A 13,923-nucleotide genomic window follows, 5' to 3' on the forward strand; every position below is an offset into this window, starting at 1 on the left:
GTTATATTACAAAGTAATATAACTTTATAAAAGTAAAGGTATTTCTAGGCAGTTAGAATTATATCATTTTAGTCTATGTGTGCAAAAATTTGAAAGCATGCAAATGGATACAAACAATATACCATGAATAAAAACATATACCACAAAAACATATGCAACACTGAGCCAAATTGGTCTTGTTTTGGTACATCTGTTTGGTATAAATGTGAACTAACACTTATGAGGTATGCTGTGGCATTTTTTATTAGCTTTTTGCTTGTTTTATAGTTTTTATATAGTTTAAAATATTAACAAAAAAGTATATATCTAAAAAATATGCAAACAAATAAATGTTTACTAAAACAAAACCATATATCACAAAAACGTATGCAACTTTGAGCCAAATTGATCTTGTTTTTGTACCACAAACAGATGTGTGGGGTATAGATGTGAACCTACCCTATGGAGAAGAGCTTTTCTACTCAAAATTGAAAAAGGACCCTGCAGATATTTCCATTGCAGAAATTTCGCCATGTGCACGGTGCAGCAGAATCCCATTGAAAGCAATAGGACTCTCCTGCAATGGAATTTCCAAGCAGAGTTTTCCACTCAGATTCCGCTCGGAAATTCTGTCGTGTGAACATGGCTTAAAGGGGTACTCCAGTGGAAAAATATTTTTTTTTAAATCAACTGGTGGCAGAAAGTTAAACAGATTTGTTAATTACTTCTATTTAAAAATATTAACCCTTTCAGTACTTAGCTGCTGTATGCTCCAGAGGAAGCATTTCTTTTCTGTCTGAACACAGTGCTCTCTGCTGACACCTCTGTCCATTTCAGGAACTGTCCAGAGCAGGATAGGTTTGCTATGGGGATGTTCTCCTGCTCTGGACAGTTCCAAAAAAAGACAGAGGTGTCAGCAGAGAGTACTGTGGTCAGACAGAAAAGAAATTGAAAAAAAAAAAATAAGAAACTTCCTCTGGAGCATACAGCAGCTGATAAGTACTAGAAGGATTAAGATTTTTAAATAGAATTAATTTACAAATCTGTTTAAATGGGTTATCCACCATATGGTGATTTTAGTACTTACCTGGCAGACAGTAATGGACATGCTTAGGAAGGATCTGCGCTTGTCTTGGGGCTAAATGGCTATGTTGTGAGATTACCATAACACTGTGGCTAACTTTTTGTGAACTGGTTTTTTCTGTTTAGATTTTTCTTTTTTTGACTATAAATCCCATAATTCCATTTTCCTCCCTCCCACACATCAGCCACCTCATCCATTGAAACATAAATGAGCTACATCCATTCAAAAGACCTGTGGTTTTTAATCAGGGTGCCTACAGCTGTTTCATTAGTTGCAGATTGATCCCTCCACCCATTGAAGTAGACAGGCTAGTGAGTCAGGTCAGTGAGTCAGGTCTCGGCCGCATTGCAAGCTGGGAAAAATCTGAGACAGCAGTCATTCTGTATGCTGTTAAAAATAAACATTGGGGTGAAAATCACAGAAGAATTGTGAGAAAACCGTCACACACAGGTACAGACACTATATTATGAACTACACTAACTTTACAGCCCTTGTAACATAGTCAAATAAAAAAAAATCCTGGAATACCCCTTTAACTTTTTGGCACCAGTTGAGTTAAAAGAAATAGTTTTCCACTGGAGTACCCCTTTAAGTTAGAGATGAATAGAAACATGGGCACAGTTGCTCACAGGTAAGCATTTTTACCTGTTGTCCTGTGTTACTGGGGTCATGGCTTTGAATCTGACCAAGGACAACATATTCAAGGAGTTTCTGTGTTTTCTTCATCGGTGTGTAGGTTTCCTTTAGGCACCCCGGATGGATCCCGTAATTATTCAGATAGGTTAATTTACTTTCCACGAAAAACTTCAGATTTACTAATATATATATATATATATAAATATATATATATATATATATATATATATATATATATATATATAGGAAACCAAAATTAAGGCAAGAAGCATCACTCCAGCGGTTAAAGATGCAAAGTGATATTCATTCACCCATCCATTGGTGCAACGTTTCAACCCTCTCAATGGGGTCTTTTTCAAGCATACAATATATATATATATATATATATATATATATATATATATATATGAACCAGATACAGGCGCAGCACTCCAACAAAATAAGTGATTTAATATCTCATGTCAGCATTACAACGTTTCAGCTCCTCCTGGAGCCTTTTTCAAGCATGCTTGAAAAAGGCTCCAGGAGGAGCTGAAACGTTGTAATGCTGACATGAGATATTAAATCACTTATTTTGTTGGAGTGCTGCGCCTGTATCTGGTTCTTATCTTGGATGGACTCTGATCAAGTCGTTTGGGACGCTGGCACCAATTTTTTGGTTGGACTGGATAAGTAGTGCTGCTTTATTTTGGGATTATATATATATATATATATATAAATATAGATAGATAGATATAGATATAGATATACAGGAGATCATATAGGAGAACATAAATGTGAAGGTATGAATGACACCTACTGAGTTTCTCATGAACTTGAGTTTGATCATTAGATATAAGCCTGTAGAATAGAATAAATGGGCTGTTATTTATTTATTTTAATGTTGGGGGTTATGATTATTAAGAGTATTTTATATGTTCTAGTCCCTGGCATGTCAAATGTTATCCGAGATGGCAAAGATGAAGAAGGTCCTGTTAATGGTCCAAGCTGCTTGCAAGAAGCTATGGTAAGTATATGACATACTATCTCAGCACAGTACCGCTAAAAGAAACAAAAAGAAAAGAGAGAAAATATATAATAGATCACAAATTTTGAAAAGTACATGGGGTGAGATACAGCATTTCTTGTGTATGTCCACCTTTACTCTTATAACATATGAAGGTATGGGTTGTCTGAAGCAGATCATATACAGTGATCCCTCAACTTACAATGGCCTCACCATACAATAGTTTCAACATACAATGATCTTTTCTGGACCATTGTAACTTGAAACCAGACTCAACATACAATGCTATGGAATCTGTGAAACGTGTCAATGGCTGGAAGAACCGACCAATCGGATGGATATTTCACTGGTAAAACCCCTGTATTCCTAAAGTGCATGCAGTGACTGGTGTCTGGTAGCGCCCCCTACAGTACAGGGAGGTATTATATGTTCTGTACTCTTTACCTGTGCCAGGGTTAGCTGCTCCTTTGGACATCAAGTGAGGGCGGCTCCTTTTTCCTTTTTTTAGGACATTGCTTGTTCTGTACAGGACCCTGAAGAAGCTCCTGTCCTCTACATAGGTCAGTGTTTCCCAAAGAGGCCTTCGGCTGTCCGGGCATGCTGGGAGTTGTAGTTTTGCAACAGCTGGAGGCACCCTGGTTGGGAAACACTTAAATAGACAGTGATTTACAGCTCCCGGCAGCTCTTTCTTACCTTTATATGTACGATCTTGCTTTATCTGTATTAGTTATCTACTTATTTTTCTTTAATCCTCACTTTTTCCAATTTTTGGATGACATTTTGGTGGCTTCAGAACCAATTACCAGGTTTCCATAGAGTTATGGTCTCAACATATGATGGTTTCAACATACAATGGTCGTCCCAGAACCAATTAATATTGTAACTTGAGGGACCACTGTATTTTAGATCAGTGGTCTCCAAACTGTGGACCTCAAGATGTTGCAAAACTACAACTCCCAGCATGCCCAGATAACCGTTGGCTGTCTGGGTATGCTGGGAGTTGTAGTTTTACAGCATCCCGAGGTCCACAGTTTGGAGACCACTAATCTAAAGTATATGATTTGCTTTAGACAAAAAGGGATTGCTGTGCAGTAACATCTTTCCATCAACAAAAATCTTAGGGCTGTGGCCATTTTACTCGAATTTTCTATGTTTAGGGTGACTGATACTATATGTAAACTGTAAATCTTTAAGCTGAACAATGGGGGAGATTTATCAAAAAGTTGCTGAGTTGCCCATAGCAACCAATCTGACTGCTTTTATTTTTCAGAGGCCTTTTCAAAAATGAAAGTAGCGATCTGATTGGTTGCTATGGGCAACACAGCAACTTTTCCTCTGGACAGAGGCCCAGATTTATCAAGCTGTGTGAGAGAAAAAATAGAGAGATTTTCCCACATGAACCAATCACAGCTCAGCTTTCACTTTACCTCAACTAGTTACCTGAGCTGTGATTGGTTGCTGGGGGAAAATCACTCTATATTTTCTCTCACACAGTTTGATAAATCTGGATAAATCTTCCCCAATATGTTTTTAATAAATGCTTACCAAATTCTGTTATACTGTAATCAGATATGTTGTTTTTTGTTTGTTTACTTGATAAAAAAAAAAAATGAAAAATTGGTTTTTTTTTCCAGAATAATGAAAATGGTCAAGCTGCTAAAAGTGTTGCAGAATTCATCTGCACATATGTGATGTTTAAGGTAAAAAGAAAACCCTACTTAATCCCTACTTAAAAAGGAACCGTGGTCACTCTGAAGAACATTTTCTGCATTAACCATTAGAGAGCTGCTGACATACCTGTTTACTGCATGATGATCGGACCCCCTGTTGCTGAGTTATAGGGCTATGTAGTCCCCTGTGGCTGATTCAGTGAATATGTCAGATGAGTGGGACTTTATTTTCATATGGACTAGGTATGGCTGAGTTCTGTCAGGTGACTATACAGGGGTGTACATATTTATTAAAGGGGGCCTAGCAGGCAGGAGACCCCGCTTTATGTGAGAGGCACACGCATTACGCGCATAACCCAGCAGCAATCGGCTGTTTTTGTGCTGTGTCGTGTTGACACACGTGAATACAGAGAGAATAATACAATATATACTTACCATAAGAAATCTGGCAGGCTCTTCAGGACTTTTGGTGCGCAGAGGTCATAGCCGCACTGACTCTGTGTGAGCGTGCTCGCTCAAAGACAATTCATTTGCATGCCTTGCCCGAGTACAGCTGTGATCACCTTTAGGGTCTATTCACACGTACAGTATTCTGCGCAGATTTCACGCGCAGATTTGATGCGCAGGATTTCAAGCTGTGTTCAGTCATTCAGTTTACATTGAAATCTGCAGCAGAAAATCCTGCGCATCAAATCTGTACAGAGTACTGTATGTGTGAATAGACCATTAATGTCTGCACCTTATGGCCGGTACCCAGTGAGCTGCTAAATCTGGACACGTTGACGTGGAGCAAGAAAGAGGACCTCTAGAGGCGGTCATTTTTATGTTTTCTTTTTTCTTTTTATTTAAGTATATATTACAAACTGTAATGTTCAACAGTACTCAGAACAATAAGAAAAGTTTGTTCGGTGACAGTGCCAATTTAATGGATTTGTTATACTTTGTTTTTAGGATGACAAAGAAAAACTTATCAAAGAAATACAAACTCTTGCGGTAGGAATCCTAAAATATTATCTTCATTTCCTGCATTAATATTGTTTAGTCTTTATTACTGTGTCGCCATCTTGTATTTCAGCAAATGTGTCACTTTTGTATCAAAGAAATATAACATTTATGCTGCCCAGAAGGCACACCCCAGAGATTACTGTCCCTGAAAATCAAATTGGTCATTTTATGCAAGGGCCAATTTAAATCAATAACATTCTGCTTGCTGTAGATGCCGCCATACAGTGCCTGCCATAGATGCCCCATATGTTGCCTGCTGTGGATTTATACAATACTTGCCATTGATGCTCTAATACAGTGTATGCCACAAATGACTTCATTCCAACTAAAAATGGTCACCTCGGGCTTAAAGGGGTACTACCGTGGAAAACTTTTTTTTTTTAAATCAACTGGTGCCAGAAAGTTAAACAGATTTGTTAATCACTTCTATTAAAAAAATCTGAATCCTTCCAGTACTTTTTAGGGGCTGTATACTAAAGAGAAATCCAAAAAGAAATGCATATCCTGTGATGTCCTGACCACAGTGCTCTCTGCTGACCTCTGCTGTCCATTTTAGGAACTGTCCAGAGAAGAATATATTTGCTAAGAGGATTTTCTCCAGTTCCTAAAATGGACAGCAGAGGTCAGCAGAGAGCACTGTGGTCAGGACATCACAGGAAATGCATTTCTTTTTTTGATTTCTCTTTAGTATACAGCCCCTAAAAAGTACTGGAAGGATTAAGATTTTTTAATAGAAGTGATTTACAAATCTGTTTAACTTTCTGACACCAGTTGATTAAAAAAATAAATAAATAAAAAAAAGTTTTGCACGGTAGTACCCCTTTAACCAGAATTTTCTACTGCACTTATCATCTTGTCCATTTCTGACAGGTGTCTCACATAGTCATGCATAGAAATTGGTGTTCTTAACAGTAAAGGAATAGGGAATGATATGGCTTAATGGTCATGGCTGCCTTCTTTGAAGTGGAATGTATCTTTTGGTGGTATAGACACAGAAAACTGCCATAGTTTGAACCATTGGGAGAGGGGGGCACAGAAGTAAAATTTGTACTACATTTGGTATAGGGAACACTCCAAATGCTGATCAGTGGTAATACTAGATAACAGAATAATAGACAAAAAATGGCGCTTTTAAAAGAGGATTTGCAACAAATGTATCTCTTGTCCTCAGCTGATAGCTATCAGAGCTGTGGCTATCATATACTTTACAATAAACATTATAATATGTTGATGTTATTTTTGGGTAGCTGCGATTTTCTCTCACTTGTGGTGATGTTTTACATTCTGACTTATTAGGATGTCACCGGCTGCTCCACTGAAGATATTTTTGGGGAAAAAAGTCCAGTAAGTTTTTTCGTTGTTGTTTCATCCTTGGTATCTTTATTTCCTTATATAATTGTGCATTACAGCCTGTAGTATAGTATAGAACTGTATTGTGCACCATATTGCAAGCTGGTTAATTTTAATTGAGGGTTCAATGCATGGAGAGAAATCAGTCTCATCTACTGTGTTTTTCATAAAAAATCCATTAAAAATGTATCCGTGAAAATATATCTATGTAATGTAAGGAATTATTTCTGTTGTCCCCAGGAGCAAGTGGCTATGGATGAGAATGGTGTTCTAACACAGATAAACATTATGAGACAGCTGCTGGTAAAACAAACATATTATAGATATATATAAAACTATATATATAAAACTCAATGTGTGTATGTATGTATGTATGTATGTATGTTCCAGCATCACGTCCAAAAGGCTAAAGATATTAACATGAAACTTGGCACACATGTTAATTATATTTCAACAACAAACATAGGATAGGTAACTTAACTCTTACTCACCCCCATTTGCCAGGGGCGGGGTTTATGTTTAAAGTCCCATACAAGTCAATGGGAAATATGTTACTGCATAACTTCCAAACGGCTGGAGATATTTCGATAATACTTGGTCACATGTTATTTATATGTCCACCTAAAATATAGGATAGTTAATTTAACCCTTAACTACCCCATTTGTGAGGGTCGGGGTTTTTGTTTAAAGTCCCATGCAAATCAATGGGAAATGTATGTTCCCACATAACTTCCGTACAGCTGGCGATATTTCAATTCCTGATACACATATTACTGTCGGGATAGGAGATTGACATAGGAGGTTGGGTTATGAGGACGGGATATGAGGACGGGATAGGAGGACGGGATAGGAGGACGGGATAGGAGGACCGAGATAGGAGGACCGGGATAGGAGGACCGAGATAGGAGGACCGGGATAGGAGGACCGGGATAGGAGGACCGGGATAGGAGGACAAGATAGGAGGTTGGGATAGGAGGTCAGGATAGGAGGTCGAGATAGGAGGACGGGATAGGAGGTCCAGATAGGAGGACGGGATAGGAGGTCAGGATAGGAGGTCGGGATAGGAGGTCGAGATAGGAGGAAGGGATATGAGGACAGGATAGGAGGTCAGGATAGGAGGTTGAGGTAGATGGACGGGATAGGAGGACAGGATAGGAGGTCAGGATAGGAGGTCGAGATAGAAGGTTGACATAGGATGACATGATAGGAGGTCGTGATAGGAGGTCGTGATAGGAGGTCGGGATAGGAGGTTGGGATAGGAGATCGAGATAGGAGGTCAAGATAGAAGGTCAAGATAGGAGGACGGAATATGAAGACGGGATAGGAGGTCGGGATATGAGGACGGGATATGGGGTTGGGATATGACAACAATATATGAGGACGGGATATGAAGTCAAAAGCTTCTTACTCTGTTGATTTTCCTCCCCAACAAGGATTAGGAAGGAGGAAAAAACGGGCAACGCCGGGTATTCAGCTAGTATGTATGTATATATATATATATATATATATATATATATATATATATATATATTTAAAACTCTAAAATGAGACTAAAATGAGATAAGGATTACTATAAGGACTGGGATATCAATATGTTGTGTCTGGTATGTTTGACAGTGCACATGTGCGTGGCTTGTTACAGAGTTCTGTAGCCATCTCTATGCAGTCCTACTTTTGTAACATTGTCTATAGTTTGTGGGTAATAGAGTAGATAATATATATGGCATGAGAAAAGAAAGGACGGATCACTCACCAAGGTGCCGTATCAAAAAGACTTCTTTATTCTTGAATTTTAAAACATCTCATAGAAACAAGAGGGTGCAGACAGGTGGGGAGTAGTGTGTAGAGATGCGGGTCACTCATGCCATATATGATACAAGACTGAACTCTATATAGGACGTTGAGAACCACAAACCATAAGAAGCAGACATTAATCCTGTATCGACCAGCTCCTCTTGAACACAGAATAAGCACTAATGTATTGACCAGCCAAGTCGGGCCTGGCGTGTTTCTCTATATGCATATAATATAGTAGATAAGCTGGGGGGAGGGGGGGATTAACTTTTCCGGGAGTCCATTTGCCAACATAGTTTCAGTAATAGAGTATGATGAGGGGTCATACATAATAAAATCATTGTAATTTTTTTTTGTTTTCTTGTTTGTTTTTTAGCTTTGGTTTGTGTATTTTTATGTCATAAAGGAAACAGCTTTTTATTAGTGATATTTTTGCTACTAGTAGTAAGAAGGGAATACGCTGCTGCCAGACACAATCATTTGTCAAAATTCTTTTTACAGGAACGACAGCGTGGTGTTGCTCTTGGTGATTTAACTGTCTATTGTGTTTTGCTGGTAAGTGTTATAAATTAACAATGACATATTGTGGTATATGCTGATGAAAAAGTCTAGTATAGAATTTATATGGACTGAATTTATAGAATTTATATGGACATTCTTTACCAGACAGAAAGGATGCCCAGCCCAGTATGAGTTTTAAAAGGTAGCCTTTATTAAATGTTTCATAAGTGTTCCAAAGTATGCAGTAACGCACTTTGCGCTGTCTTCAGACCTTATGCGTTTCTGACACAGACATCACATCATTAGTCATGGGTGGTAAATGATAAGACAGGTTGTCATGAACTCCTGGCCTCAAATACAATATGACACACCAGAACGAAGAATTGGTTTGTATGCAGACATAGTAACATAGTAACATAGTTCATGAGGTTGAAAAAAGACCACAGTCCATCAAGTTCAACCTATATCCCTAATGAGTCCCTACTGAGTTGATCCAGAGGAAGGCAAAAACCCTCATACTCGAGGTAAAAATTCCTTCCCGATTCCAAATATGGCATCAGAATAGATCCCTGGATCAACGTTCTGTCCCTATAAATCTAGTATACATAACCAGCGATGTTATTACTCTCCAAGAATGCATCCAGACCTGTTTTGAACTCTTTTACAGAGTTCACCATGACTACCTCCTCAGGCAGAGAATTCCACAGTCTCACTGCTCTTACAGTAAAGAACCCCGTCTATGCTGGTGTAGAAACCTTCTTTCCTCTAAACGTAGAGGATGTCCCCTTGTTATAGATACAGTCCTGGGTACAAATAGGTCATGGAAAAGATCTCTGTACTGTCCCCTGATATATTTATACATAGTTATTAGGTCTCCCCTAAGCCTTCTTTTTTCTAAACTAAATAACCCTAATTCTGATCATCTTTCTGGGTACTGTAGTCCTCCCATTCCCCATATTACCCTGGTTGCCCGTCTTTGAACCCTCTTCAGCTCCACTATATCTTTCTTGTACACTGGTGCCCAGTACTGTGCACAGTATTCCATGTGTGGTCTGACTAGTGATTTGTACAGCAGAATTACTTCCATGTCATGGGCATCTATGCCCCTATTGATGCACCCCATGATTTTATTAGCCTTGGCAGCAGCTGCCCGACACGGGTCACTACAGCTAAATTTACTGTTAACTAAGACTCCTAAGTCCTTTTCCATGTCAGTCGTCCCAAGTGTTCTCCCATTTAATACATAATCCCAGCCCGGATTTTTCCTCCCCATGTGCATTACCTTACATTTATCCTCATTTGCCACTTGTCGACCCAAACCTCCAACCTATCCAGATCCATTTGTAATAGTGCACTGTCCTCTATTGTGTATACCACTTTACAGAGTTTAGTATCATCTGCAAAGATTGTTACTTTACTATTCAACCCCTCTACAAGGTCATTAATAAATATACTAAACAGAACAGGACCCAAGATGGACCCCTGTGGTACCCCACTAGTAACAGTGACCCAATCAGAATAAGTACCATTAATAACCACCCTCTGTTTCCTATCACTGAGCCAGTTACTTACCCACTTACATGGTTATAACCTGAACATTTCCCCTTATATAGCATTTGTTTTTGATTCCCGGATGCATAGCTTTTTGTGCATGCATGGCTTTCTGTAGGTGGACATGACTATGGGCGTCCCCCCAAAACCATGTCAAGAAGCCCTTAACCTGATGGGTAAACCTCAAGTTGAATTGGTTGTTATTGATGTATTCTGCATATAATGCTATAGAGATCTCACCACTCTAAATGAGGAGGTCATAATGTATCTTCCGTACCACTGTATGCAGTCAAGAAAAGGGTTATGAATATTTGTGGAAAAGAAAGAATCTCAGATGCAGGTATCACTGCTTTATTAAGATGCAGTGCTTAGATAAGGGATGAAAAACACAGGGGGCGCTCCCTGATGAGGGGTATCTGCTGGTGTGTACCCTTCACCACACCTGAGTGAGATACCCACCTTGTATAATGCTGTGCTGAATAATGCAGCAATCGGCATGAATAGGGTGGTTGTGGTTGTTGGCTGCTGCACTCTTACCAGAATCAGGCCCCAGTGCTGGTGACCGATAGTAATGGAGGACAGCTAAGGTAGAAAAAAGCGGTTGATGATCATGAGGTGTCCTGTGCTGCTCGAGTCCTCTCTTCATGATCAGAGTTGTGCAGCGCCTCCATCACCTGTTTTTTTCCCTGCCTTATCTGTCCTTTATTGAGATACAGGGACTGATATATATTATATACTGTACATGATAAAAAAAAATACAGCAGAAACTTGCAATATTTACCAATTCTACCAATTTTTTTTCAAAGGCCCTATAAATAGCTTCCCTGACATAGCTTCCGGTTAGGTTAGGAGGACTTTTTAAACATTAAGCAGCTGGCTTTACAATTCAATGTAGTGCATATAGTGTAGTGTAGTGCAATGTAAATATGGAATGCTTAAAGCAGTATGACTCTACATATAAAAACTAGAGTAATTTGTAGAAACATTGTATTGCTTAAAGAGATAGTGAGGAAATCTAAACTTATTTCCTTTTCCAGTGATTTCCAGAATAGGGCCCACCTACTCGCGTGTCTTCAGAGCACTCCAAGACCCTACCTTCTGAGACGAGCAGGAGTCACAGGGTCGCATCTCAGCCTGATGATTGGCAGAGCGGTCCATCACTCCTGCTCATCTTTGAGAGTGTCTACTTGGACAGGTAAATAGCCGGGCTTATTCTGGAGAACGTGGCGACCCCCTACGATCAGACACCTATCCCCTATCCTGGCAATAAAGGATAAGTTTAGTTCCCCAGATTACTCCTTAAACCTTGTATGAAACTGGACCCTGAGGGCTTAGCTAAAGGCTCTTTGTCCCTGGTGCAAAAATTTCAGGTTGGCCAGCTTTTTCTGTAGATGTTACACTTTGCATTGTATTATATAATAATAATAATAATAATAATATTCTGCCTAGCTAAGGGTTTGTACAGAGCTTTCTGTGATCATTTACATTCTAAGACACTGTACAGTAGTCTAATATAAGCGAAACCAATAGCCCCATTGTAGTATTGGAGTCCAGTGTTAAATTTGAACCATACTGCAAAAGGGATGTCCAAAGGCAAAAATATGCTTTAAGCGGTGCAGAATTCCAAGTTTTTATACGTGTGCATGTGTGTGTAGTGAATTATTGAAAGAAAATATTGTTTTTACAATGCTAATATTCTATTTCTGTATTTTGCAGGATGCTATGATACAACCTATTAAAGGGACCGCTGGTCATGGAAATAAACGTATTGCTCGTGGGCTACTTGGGGGTGGTGATGGAATAGGAGGAATTTTAGGCTCAGTGACAGGCCTACTTGGTGGTGGAGCGGGTGGAGGAGGTGGATTGTTGGGCCCAGTGACAGGCCTACTTGGCGGTGGAGCGGGTGGAGGAGGTGGATTGTTGGGCCCAGTGACAGGCCTACTTGGCGGTGGAGCGGGTGGAGGAGGTGGATTGTTGAGCCCAGTGACAGGTCTACTTGGCGGTTCAGGGGGTGGACTGCTTGGAGGATTATTAGGTGGGCAAAGATCTGGAGGTCAACAGCAAGGAGGTTTATTAGGAGGACTACTAGGTGGACAGACAAATGGTGCTTGTGGGCAAGGGAATCAGGGTCTTGGTGGCTTGACAGGGGGAGTGACTAATCTGCTTGGAGGATTATTAAATGGGGGGCAAGGAGGGCTGCTAGGAGGACTATTGAGTCTGCCAACAGGGCTGCTAGGAGGACTATTGAATCAGCAAGGAGGGCTGCTTGGAGGATTACTAAATGGACAAACAGGGCTATTACAGAGCCTTGGTGGACTAACCGGAGGTCTCACTGGTTGACTTGGAAGATAAAAACAGGTAAAATATGTGTTTACTTCACATTATGTTAGAGATTTCTCTGCGTGTTTTGGTGAAATAAGTAAAAGGGAATGGGGTATTCACTGACACCTTTTCTGAGCCCTGCTGTACTGTATCTTTCCCTATACACAAATATGAAGAGATTTATCAGTCAGGCCCAGAGGGGCAGGGAGAAGCCACTGTGGTCCACCCGAGTGACTTGAATCCCTGTCCCATTTCCATGTAATTCCGCAGGGAGCCTGTCCTTGTTTCATTCTGCCTAAAATAAGCAACTGCTAACAGGTTCCTTCAAGTTGCATTCATCTGAAGGAAATGCATTAATGAATTGAAACATTGATTTGTACATGAACATTTTGAAGACATATTAGTTCAACAGACGTTTTTAAGTATTTAATATATAACACTCAGTGTAAACCTTATTGATAGGGTTATTTATTCCCATTGTATAGATCTCCAATTATTACACATAATTTTTCTGTTTTATTTTTGTTTTAGGAAGCCAAGATCACATTCCAGATGAGTTGGCGATAAAATCTTCCATAAAAATTTCCATTCCATTATATAGCTTAGCTTTGCTGATCAAAGTCCTAATAAATGAAATAATAATCAATACTTGTCATAATCTTTGCTGTGTCTGATTTGCTTACATGATCATATGGTGCTATGGATCTTTTTGTATGCAGAATTGCCAAAATGGTGCTCATACCACTACCCCTTTATCTGCAAATACTCGTTTCCGTTATAAGGAACACCTGGGAACACCTGCTATGTGTGTGTTACCATAGTCATATATATATATGTGTATATATATATATATATATATATATATCCCTATAGTAGGGTTTATATTGGGCATAAAGCAATCTTTTTGTCCATTTAAATGTGTAAAATCAAAGCTAGTTCCCATGCTATTTAATACACTGTTCACTGTGACATGAAGTCATGAGGCACTATAAGTGATGCAGAGTTAGCAGACTCATCTTTGGGGG

The 13,923-nt window shown here is 39.4% G+C and overlaps 1 protein-coding gene across 2 annotated transcripts; it reads left to right on the plus strand.

Annotated features, from left to right (window-relative positions):
• Window positions 1-4,138: 4,138 nt before the first annotated feature.
• LOC130369427 (uncharacterized) lies at window positions 4,139-13,538 on the plus strand. Of its 2 annotated transcripts, none has more exons than XM_056574698.1 (7): window positions 4,139-4,405; window positions 5,327-5,368; window positions 6,677-6,724; window positions 6,971-7,033; window positions 9,026-9,079; window positions 12,293-12,934; window positions 13,430-13,538. In XM_056574698.1, the coding sequence occupies exons 1-6, from the start codon at window positions 4,397-4,399 to the stop codon at window positions 12,914-12,916; spliced, it is 840 nt and encodes a 279-aa protein (XP_056430673.1). In that variant the 5' UTR covers window positions 4,139-4,396; the 3' UTR covers window positions 12,917-12,934; window positions 13,430-13,538. The 2 variants fall into 2 exon arrangements, with proteins under 2 accessions (XP_056430673.1, XP_056430674.1); XM_056574699.1 differs by lacking the exon at window positions 4,139-4,405 and adding an exon at window positions 4,499-4,618.
• The last annotated feature ends 385 nt before the right edge of the window (window positions 13,539-13,923 follow it).

This window comes from Hyla sarda, chromosome 4 (genome assembly GCF_029499605.1).
Source record: "Hyla sarda isolate aHylSar1 chromosome 4, aHylSar1.hap1, whole genome shotgun sequence".
NCBI lineage: Eukaryota > Metazoa > Chordata > Amphibia > Anura > Hylidae > Hyla > Hyla sarda.

Bases quoted from the DNA above. Each gene is read 5' to 3' on its own strand.
- LOC130369427 (XM_056574698.1), top strand. The intron at 7,034-9,025 runs GTAAAACAAACA...TTCTTTTTACAG, and splicing joins ACATTATGAGACAGCTGCTG to GAACGACAGCGTGGTGTTGC. The intron at 9,080-12,292 runs GTAAGTGTTATA...TGTATTTTGCAG, and splicing joins CTGTCTATTGTGTTTTGCTG to GATGCTATGATACAACCTAT.